At 47.6% G+C, this 10937-nt stretch overlaps 1 protein-coding gene across 1 annotated transcript; it reads right to left on the bottom strand.

Moving 5' to 3' along the window:
• Positions 1-765: 765 nt before the first annotated feature.
• LOC129383924 (uncharacterized) lies at positions 766-6967 on the bottom strand. The gene is made up of 4 exons (XM_055068950.1): positions 6727-6967; positions 4892-5012; positions 3477-3682; positions 766-901 (listed from the first exon to the last, which is right to left on the bottom strand). The coding sequence occupies exons 1-4, from the start codon at positions 6963-6965 to the stop codon at positions 766-768; spliced, it is 702 nt and encodes a 233-aa protein (XP_054924925.1). The 5' UTR covers positions 6966-6967.
• Positions 6968-10937: the final 3970 nt, after the last annotated feature.

Raw genomic sequence — 10937 nt, 5'->3', positions numbered from 1 at the left:
TTATGCCGAGAGATAGAGCCTATGGGACTTTCCCATAGACTCAAGGGAAATGTATTAAAATATCTTAGGAACTTACATACATTGCAGCAAGCTACCGTAATTTCACCAGAATGTCCTAGTGACACTCTAGTACGTAATGACCGTGATCCAGTTTCGATAACTAATTTTTTTCGCGAGAAACTACTTTTGCATGTCTTCTTCCCATTCTGGTAAGACAGGGCGCACGGCCGCCGCCAGGAGATACCGAAATCCTCGGGTTGTATCTGTCTTTTTCAAGACAAGTTTTCACACAAACACACGCACACACAGATGGGTATATATATATATATATATATGCGTGTGTGTGTGCGTGTGTGCGCGTGTGTGTATGCGTGCGTGTGTGTGTGTGTGTGTGTGTGTGTGTGTGTGTGTGTGTGTGTGTGTGTGTGTGTGTGTGTGTGTGTGTGTGTGTGTGTGTGTGTGTGTGTGTGTGTGTGTGTGTGTGTGTGTGTGTGTGTGTGTGTGTGTGTGTGTGTGTGTGTGTGTGTGTGTGTGTGTGTGTGTGTGTGTGTGTGTGTGTGTGTGTGTGTGTGTGTGTGTGTGTGTGTGTGTGTGTGTGTGTGTGTGTGTGTGTATATGCGTGAGTCGGAAACTCCCATTGATTAGGCCCCTGCCACTGCCCATCGCTACTACCGATCGAATGATTTAGTGAGGTCTTCAGACGGGTGTACGCGGCGGCCGTTCGGCTGCGCTGGTCTTTATTGGAAAGGTCACCCAACTTTGCCATCAGAGCACACTCACGTTCATGGGTCTGTGGAAGACGTCCGGAATGGTGTGGACTAAGTATCGCCCCTGCTTCTGGGCACTGTCCAACGCCACGGACGCGTGAGCCTTGGTTAGGAGTGCGCCAAGGACCATGAAGCTGATGAACGATGAAGAGGAAAAAAAGGCCAGACATCCACACGAACAGTCGCAAATTACTGCGGATATGACAGAATAATGCTATACACTCGGTAAGCGTTACATGACCACAGAATAAAATGAACTAGTTAGCCAAAGTAGTCTTGCTCATCGTCACAGATGGTGCTATTCTTGCAAATGGATGGATGGATGGAAAAACTTTATTTTCGTCAGAACGCATGTGCGGACGATTCCGTGCTAGATGGCCATCAGCTCATGGCTGACGGCGACCTGGGTGGCCCACTCCACGGCCCTGGTCTGGACGACCGGGCCTGAGCTGGCCAACACGGCCTCCCACTGCTCGAGAGAAGGATCGCGCATAATATCCGCCGGTGGCGGCGCTATGCTACAGCGCCATAATATGTGGTCATAGGTGGCCAGTTCCTGGAACCATTTGCATTCCGGCTGAACGTCCGGGTAGATTTTGTTTAACACGTATGGGCTATAGAAAGATCTCGTCTGCAATCTTCGCCAGACGCTTTCCTGCGCCTTCACCAATTGCTTGTCCGGTGGAGGGTAAATTCTCCGCTCAAGTTTGTAATGGTTAGTAATGTCGTGAAAGGACACCAGCCCATCTCTCGTGGACCTCCCTGCAACGTCCGGCTCACCTGCTCGGCTGACGAAACCTCGAGCATTCATGTGAGCCGCCTCGTTCCCAGGGTTCCCAGAGTGGGCCGGTACCCAGACAATTTCCACCTCCGTAGTCCCTCGCCCCGGGGCCGATTTAGTAATCCTGCCGCTGTGGCAGAGATTCTGCCCCTCGCCAAATTTCGGATGGCTGTTTTAGAGTCGCTGAAAATCAGGTCAGCTTCAGTATTACCTATAGCTAGCGCCATCGCCGCCTCCTCTGCAGTTTCTGAGGAGCGGGTTTTGACTGATCCAGAGGTGACTAAGCGTCCCCGCCCGTCCACCACCGCAACTGCAAATGCGTCCTTGTTCTTATACTCGGCGACATCTACGTAGACTGCCCCGTTGTACTTCCCGTACTTAGCATGTAAAGCTCTGGCTCTTGCCTTCCTACGGTTCTCGTGATGTATCGGATGCATATTTTTAGGTAAAGGTTTTATGTACAAGCCCTTGTGCATTTCTCGCTTCACCTGAATTTTCACGTAGTATTGCTTGTTACATCATATTTCACAAATCACGAATCAATAATGTGCCGCAAGTCGGTTCCCGTATAGCCACTTTGAATACATATTATACGCAACGCAAAAGGAGCACGAAAGAACTCAAAAAGTAAAACAGGGCAAATGTTTCTATACGCACAAATATGGAAACATGGAAGCGCTCCTCGAAGATTTACTTTCCTGTTCGGTGCACCTGCATTTGTCAATGCGATTAGAAAATGATTGGTATGAATATCGACCAACCACCATGAATCGTGATTTGTGCAATAATGCGCACTTTCTCCCCTTCGTGAGGACCGCAGTTTTTCCCGAGTTAGCTTCGCGCTTTTTCTGGTTTTTACGGCCGTCTAGCTTGAGCGCGACGGCAGTTAGGAGCTTGAAAGTCACCTTCCTGCCTTGGTATAGTCTTTACGCAGATGTAAGGCAGCCTCCTCCCTATCAGGCTCCACATCGCAATAGAGCGAAGTAAAAACGTTTCGCAAAAGTTCCTCTGGGAGCTGTCTAAGAATGTGTGAGTATTGCGCCACTTGCTCATCTTCATGCAGCCCGCCCACTGTCATGGACTTGATGCGGTCAGCACACACGCCAGCGCTGCGACACTGCTACAGATGACGGCGCAAGGGAAACGAACTAGTGCAGGGGGCGGTGCCAGTTGCGCTGATGATGTTCCGATTATTATTAGCCGTTATCCCCCCTTAGCGCCTTATCCAGCCTCGTAGAGCCGTCAGAAACCATGATCAACCGCACTCCGGCGACAGCTGCGCCTGGCGCGGCGACGCCAGCCGTACCTTCAAAGCGATCTGCGATGGGGACAGAGAGCGCCGAGTACTGATAGGTTCGTTAACGGTGTGCTCTCGCCGCTTAGTTCACTTTGAAGCGAGAGGCAGCACGAAGGTGAATGCTGCGCGCCCTTTCTGAAAAGTGATGGTATTACGGGACGGGGCGCGGTTATTTTCGTTGGATAAGCGTAAAAATACTGTGCACCTGCACAGATATGAAGGTGGACGCACTAACCGCTGCACCATCGCGGAATGTCGTCACTCGGTCATTCACGTTGCGTTGCGGCCGCGCAGAGGCTCAGAGAGGGGCGATATCCACGCGTATGTCGCGTAGGCCACGGAAAGGAATAATAAAATGAGACAGGTCGACTTAGTGTGGCTCGCCAGGAGCCAGTTGGTCCTAATAAGATGCCCGCGTCTACAGTGCAAGTCAACAGCTGTAACCGTAATTGTCTTCCCGGTCACATGAAATGCTAAATCTTCCTAATTTTTTCTGGCCATCTCATTTCCTCCCTCTCCAAACTCAAGTGTTTTCTGCAGTGTAAGTAATTTTAACTCCCCTGTCGGCCCGAAGATGTTAAACAATCGAAATTGTTGTTGGCCATCAGGGACGCCGGCGAGCGGAGCTTACGCCAAGAACGCGAGGAGCACCCAGAAGCAGAGGCTCCACTTGATTCGGGACGCCGCCTGTTCCTCGGTTTCCGGCTGCTCGTTCAAAGACGGCCGCCGGTAACGAACGTACAGCACGGCAAGTCCGACGAGGGGCACGAGCAGGGCCAGGTGGACACTGGCCACGAGGAGCGCGACGCCAGTGCAGCCCTGCAGCAAGCCAGCCGCCTGGACAAAAAGGGCAACGAGCGTAGGCTGCATGAGGTAAGCGTCAGCGGCTGCTTTATGTGTACGACGAAATTTGCGTCCAACAAGGCAATCGCGAGAGCTCGTAAGATGGCACTACCTTTTAGCAAGTCCCATGCCAGAAATTTGCATTCGTGTTCGTATCTGTGTTAATGTGTTGGCTTAACGAAATTCTTTGTTTTGTGGGCAATCGAAACGTCAATTTCGTGGTTAGCAGCAGAACACCACCGTCACTGTGCCACTCCGTAGGAACACTTAACTCATCTTAAACTGAAGTTGTTTACGGGACTTCCGCGGCCCTTTCCGTTGCGGTGTAAAAGGCTAGCGTGCGGCAGCCTGCTCGGCATGAGAAGTCAAAAAACGGCCAGCAGCGCAAACTGCCTGACTGTTCCGGATTTTCACCTTAAAACGCAATGAAAGTTATCGAGTGTTACAATATAACAGGGAGCTGGCTTATATCTTATTCTAACAAATAACTACTTCCTCGCGCTGTTTCTTTACCCAGTAATTCATTCGTACATTATATGCATATACAGGTCGGTCCCAGGCACAAACGTCGAAAATCAGCTTTATGCCGAGAGAGAGTCTATGGGACTTTCCCATGGACTACAATGGAAATGTATTCAAATATCTTAGGAACTTATGCGCATTGTAGCAAGCTACTGTAATTTCACCAAATTGTCCCAGTGAGTCTCTAGTACCTATTGACCGTGATGCGTTTTCGATAACAAATTTTCTTCGCGAGAAATTATTTTTGTCTTTTTCCTACTCGGGTAAGACAGGGCGCGCGGCAGCCGCCAGCAGATCCCGAAATCCTCGGGATGTGTTTGTATTTTTCCACACACACACACACACACACACACACACACACACACACACACACACGCACACACACACACACACACACACACACACACACACGCACGCACGCACGCACGCGCACACACGCACGCGCACACACACACACACACACACACACACACGCACGCACGCACACACACACACACACACACACACACACACGCACGCACACACGCACGCACGCACGCGCACACACACACACGCGCACACACACACTACTACGGATCCAATGATTTAGTGAGGTCATCAGACGGGTGTACGCCGTGGCCGTTCGGCTGCGCTGGTCTTTATTGAAAAGATTACCAAACTTTACTATCAGAGCTCACTCACGTTCGTGAATCTGTGGGAGACGTCCGGAATGTTGTGGGCTAAGTATCGCCCCTGCTTCTGGGCACTATCCAACGTCATGGACGCGTGAGCCTTGGTTAGGAGGGCGCCAAGGACCATGAAGCTGATGAAAGATGAACGGGAAAAAAGAATGAAGACACCCACACGAACAATCGCAAATTGCTACGGATATGACTAATAATGCAATACACTCGGTAAGCGTTACATGACCACAGAATAAAATGAACTAGTTAGCCTAAGTTGTATTGCTCATCGTCACAGATGGTGCTATTCTTGCAAAGTATGGCTCGTTATTATGTAATATTTCACAAATCACGAAAGAATAATGTGATGCCAGTCGGTCCCCGTATAGCCGCCTTGAATATATTTTATACGCAACGCAAAAGGAGCAGGGATGAACACAAAAGGTAAACAGGGCAAGTGTTTCTAAACGCACAAATATGGAAACAGGGAATCGCTCCTCGAAGATTCACTTTCCTATTATGCCCGCCTGTATTTGTGAATGCGATTGGAAAATTTTTGGTATGACATCGACCGACTACCATGAATCGCCGTTTAGTGCAATAATGCGCGCTGTGCCCCCTTCATGGGGACCCGAGTTTCTCCAGAAAGTTAGCTTTGCGCTTTTACAGAAGTTTTTTACGGCCGTCTTGCTTCAGTGCGATGGCATTTACAAGCTCGAAAGTTACCTTCCTGTCTTCGTCTCGTCTTTACGCACATGTGAGATAGCCTGCTCCCTATAAGCTCAACATCGGAATAGAGCGAATTAAAAAAGTTGCGCAAAAGGTCCTTTGAGAGCCGTCCAAGTATATGTGAGTATTGCGCCACTTGGTCATCTCCATGCAGCCCACCCACTGTCAGGACCTTGACGCGGTCAGCACAAACCCCAGCGCTGCGACGCTGCTGTGGATGATGGCGCAAGTGGCATTGATGACGCAAACGAACTACTGCAGGTGGCGGAGCAAGTTGCGCTGATGATGTTCCGATTATCATTAGCCGTTATCGCTCCTTAGCACATTATCCATCCTCGTAGAGCCGTCAGAAACCATGACCAACTACACCCCGGCGGTAGCTGCGCCTGGCGCAGCCACGCCGGCCGTATCTTCAAAGTGATCTGCGATGGGGACAGAAAGCGCCAAGTACTGATAGCTACGTGAGCGCGGTGTTTTCGCCGATTAGTTCACTTAGTAGCGAGAGGCAGCACGAAGGTGTATGCTGCGGGCCCTTTCCTGAAAGTGATGGTCTTACGGGACGGGTGCAGTTTTTTTCGTTGGATAAGCGTAAAAATGCTTACGGATTTAAAAGCAAATTGCTTGCCCTCCGTTACGACTGCCATTCAAATTCGTGCACCTGCACAGATCTGAAGGTGGACGCACTAACCGCTGCACAATCGTGGAATGTCGCCACTCGGTCATTCACGTTGGGTTGCGGCCGCACAGAGGTTCACAGAGGGGCGATATCCACGCGCATATCGCGTAGGCCGCGGAAAGAAATAATAAAATGAGACAGGTCCACATAGTGTGGCTCGCCAGGAGCCAGTTGGTCCTGATAAGATGCCCGCATCGACAGTGCAAGTCAACAGTTGTACCCGTAATTGTGTTCCCGGCCACATGAAATGCTAAATCTTCCTAATTTTTTCTGGCCATCTCATTTCCTCTCTCGCCGAACTCAAGTTTTTTTTCTGCAGTGTAAGTATTTTTAACGCCCCTATGCGCTGTATCGAAGGCTGATTTTAACGAACATTCGAAGTCTGCCCGAAAACCTTAAGCAATCGAAATTGTTGTTGGCCATCAGAGACTCCGCCGTGCTGAGCTTACGTCAAGAACGCGAGGAGCACCCAGAAGCAGAGGCTCCACTTGATTCGGGACGCCGCGTGTTCCTCGGTTTCCGGCTGCTCGTTCACAGGCGGCCGCCGGTAACGAACGTACAGCACGGCAAGTTCGATGAGGGGCACGAACAAGGCGAGGAGGACACTGGCCACGAGGAGCACGACGCCAGTGCGGCCCAGCAGCAAGCCAGCCGCCTGGACAAAAAGGGCAATGATCATAGGCTGCATGAGGTAAGCGTCAGCGGCTGCTTTATGTATACGACGAAATTCGCATCCAACAAGGCAATCACGAGAGCTCGTAAGATGGCACTGCATTTATAAATCCCATGCCAGAAATTTGTATTCGTGTTCGTATCTGTGTTGTTGCGTAGGCTTGACAACATTCTTTGTTCTGCCGGCCAAAAACATGATCTATGTGCACGTCGTAGCGGAATCACTCCGAATTAGTTCGGACAACCCGGAGTTCTTAACGCGCATCCTCTGCGTGGTACACGGGCATTTTTACATTTAGCCCATATAAAAAAGCGACCCCCGCGATTGAGATTTCATCCCGCGCCTTCGTGCTTAGCAGCGCAACCCAAAAGCAGCTAAGCAACCACGGTGAGTGAGTGTTGGCTTGTATTGGTGATGACAAAGGGGACTAGATGCTTGGGACAGATGTTGAACAAAGCAGGAAAACCTTAAGACATCCATTTGTACAGAAATTTGCTAATAATTAATGTATTTATTTACTTACAGAGGACTAATTATTTGAATCGATGACTGCGCTTTCACTGAGTACCTCTTTGGAAATCTAAGGACCATAACTGCGCCTAAAAATTATACTTTCGCATGCTTTTTTTTTGTCTAGTGCGTAGTCGAGATATAAGTTGGATGCGTCAAAAGTTTCGTCAGGTATAGTCAAGTCGGCGCTCCTGCACATTCGTCGACGAAATACGTTAAGACGAAGGTTTAGCTCGGGCCCAACTCCGACGCGCCCTATTCAAGTACATATAAAACGCAAGAATGCTTTTCTGAGATAACCTCTCGGCCAATTTAATGAAATTTCATGCATTTGAAGAGAAAGGTAAATTCTAGTGACCGTCAGAAGCGCAGTTTCTATTTAGGTTCTGAATTTTGTTAAAAGATCTTCAGAAATTCGGAAGTTAGCAAAATAGAAGCACAATGTTTACAAATTCATAGCTCGACATCAAGTACACGTATCGCGGTTCTGTAAACGGCATCCATTAGATCATTAAAAGCGGACAAATTTGATATGTAATTTTATATCATATGTAATTTTTTTACGTTGTTTACAAGGGTTCCGCAAAAGTTGTATTTCCATATTAATTTTTTTTAGATTCGTGTGTAACAAATCAATTTTGTCCGCTTTGAATGTACTATGAGATGCAATTCATAGAATAATTATTATGTTTCGTGGCTGAGTCACAGAGTTGTAAACATTATAGATTTGTTTTTTGAAAATTTTCGATTTTTCCCAATCTTTAATAAAAAAATTATGGCATAAATAAAAAAATTCGAAACAACAGTGCCTTCATTTTAAGTTATCCTTTTAAATTAAACAAACCGCGTTAAATTTTGTGCCGTGGTTGCCGAGAAAAACAAATTCTCCTTCTACATGTACTTAGATAGGAGCACCCGAGCTAAAGCTTCCTCTTAAGGCGCCCTTCATTACTAAGGTTGTGTTTTCACTAAGAGGGTGATACCACGAGCGATATTGTACAAAGTTGGATCCAATTTAGTCTTGGTATTCCACAGTAAAGTTCAAATGATTCAAAAACAAAAGAAAACGTGCGAGCAGTTGCTCCTCCCATTGAGCTTTGGGCGAGGCAGTAGCGCTTGCATATGTCAGGCGGATATGTCTGGTTCGGTGCCCACACAACTGTGAACATACCGTGCCGAGCGCGAAAGAATGTGTCACGGCAGCATGAATAGCGTTTCCCTTGCACCTTTCAGCTACATTCAGGACTGTGCGCAGCCTTTCACAAAGACGGCTGAGCAGATGCAATACTCACGAGTTGGGCGTCCCATTTGTCGCCCGTGTTTGCAGCTGCATCGGGGAGAGGAAAGAAATATAAACGTAACGATTCACACAATGGAGATACGGTGATAGTTAGAAATGTAGTTAGCTAGACATAAAGACAGATACAAGAACCAGTTAAATAGCTAACCATGGTTGAAGCTTGAGATAGTTGGTTCGATAATAAGAACAGTAAGGCCACGCCAAAGGCAAATCTAAAGACCAGCTCCTGTGTGAATTCTACGAAATTTCCGTTCCTCCATGTATTTCGAGGTGGTTTAATATGGCCAGCCATAACACTGCACTTTTTGTCGGTTGTCCATGCAACAGCTGTCAAATGTGCGGCTTCTCTTTCATCCTCAGTGAAACCTGGAATTCTAAGAACGTGCGTAGATATGCAAAAGAAAGACCGCGTGGTGATAACCCTGCCCAAATTTTTCCTGCGATGGGACGAACTCCTTTGGTAAGTCTTAACATAACTGAACATGCATCGAAATAAAGGCATCCGTTTTGTGTAGACCGGGACCCTAAAAAGTTATGTACACGCGCGAGCAAAAGTATACGGCACAGGGTTGCCAAAAAATCTGAACTTCTTAATTAGCACGCATAGCAAAGCAAAGCACGCATTAGCAAAGTACACAATACCAAGCTTGGACTTCAGTACTGATTTTCCACTTGCACTCACAGGCACACAAGAAATTTGACTGTCGTGGTATCCTTGCTCTGGATACAAGTGTGTGCGTCCGTGCTTGCGTGCGTGCGTGTATGGGTGCGTGTGTATGTTCCCCGGCTATCAATTGAACCTTAGGGAATCTCTACATTTTCGTTTATAATCAATCCGTTTATAAGAAAAAAAATACGTGCTTTCATGATAAAAGGACGACAAGACATTGCGCTTAGTTCCAGTCAGAATATAGCGCTTGCTTTCACTCTTACGTGCCAGCAACCGCTCCTCCAAATTTAATTCATTGAGAACGACCGTACTCTCGACGCATATTCGCCGAATTAACATTCGTCGGGCACGCCCTCAAGCACCGTATATTCGTTGTATAACGCCTCCAACGCTCAGATACCCGGCCGTACTCCACACGGGAGAGACATTTATAATTTAAGAGTTTAAAATTACAATCTAAATAGAATGAACCTCAGTCGCGTTGAAACTTCGGCAGATGCAATGTCGCGCAGTATATGCAGAAACTGAATGGGTGCTGGTTTAAGTATCTTGATTAAGGTATTTAAAGCGTTTGGAGAGCGAGTAAAGTGTCTATCCAAAAAACATTAAGTAACGTCTTTTCGTATAAACTGGCTCCCGTAGTCTAGTCGTCTTCCTAAACGCGAGAGGTGTCCCCATTTGTAGGGACGCATCCTGTCTAATCGTTCTTGCACATGACAGCGTGTATTCACCTAGCTTATCATTTGTATGTGCTTAATGTTATTGGTTCACCGCTTTCAGTAATTGTATCTGCCACATCGCCATTGGCTGACACCAGATCTTACCAACAGTTCTGGCGTATGAACTTCCTGAATGCATAGGGGCCCTGGCGTCTGAGCACAGCCTACGGACCGACACGCACAAAGTAGTTCACGTGGCAGAAGGCTTGGTAAGACGCCATGATTCATGTCGGCGATTATACGAACGACGGCGCAGCCGTTTAGTGCCATAGAGAATGTACGGACAAAAATATTTGTTCATTCTGCCTTTGGGTCCGAAAACACAGCCCTATATATGCATACGCAAAAGTAGACAATGATCCACTACTCCATATCATAGAACGGTTCGCCCCTTGCAAGAATCTTGAAACATGCTTGCATCACAAATTTGAACAGGCAGAGTCGCCACACATGCTCTTACAAAGTGTTCGTATGAACAGTCTATAAACTGCTCCTCTTTATAAATGTAGGTCATTACCTAAGTGTTTTCTCTTCATTTCTTTCTTTCTTTCTTTACCTGTCGCAACTCCGGTCAATGATAAAACATTCTCACGTAAATGAAGTTTTGTGCATACAGGAGCCCATAATGTTTTACTCTCTGGCTATCATCGCTTTCATCGAGTCGTAGCTCTTATCACATAATCACGTCCGAACAGGACGCGTTTTCTCAAACCGACCACACGCAAGCGATACTGCCTATTTGACGCCGAAACCCACGTGGCCAATCAAACTGCGCGCGCAACATGAAT

Source organism: Dermacentor andersoni, chromosome 9, assembly GCF_023375885.2.
Source record: "Dermacentor andersoni chromosome 9, qqDerAnde1_hic_scaffold, whole genome shotgun sequence".
Taxonomy (NCBI): Eukaryota; Metazoa; Arthropoda; class Arachnida; order Ixodida; family Ixodidae; genus Dermacentor; species Dermacentor andersoni.
This window is presented reverse-complemented; position numbering and strand designations above follow the sequence as displayed.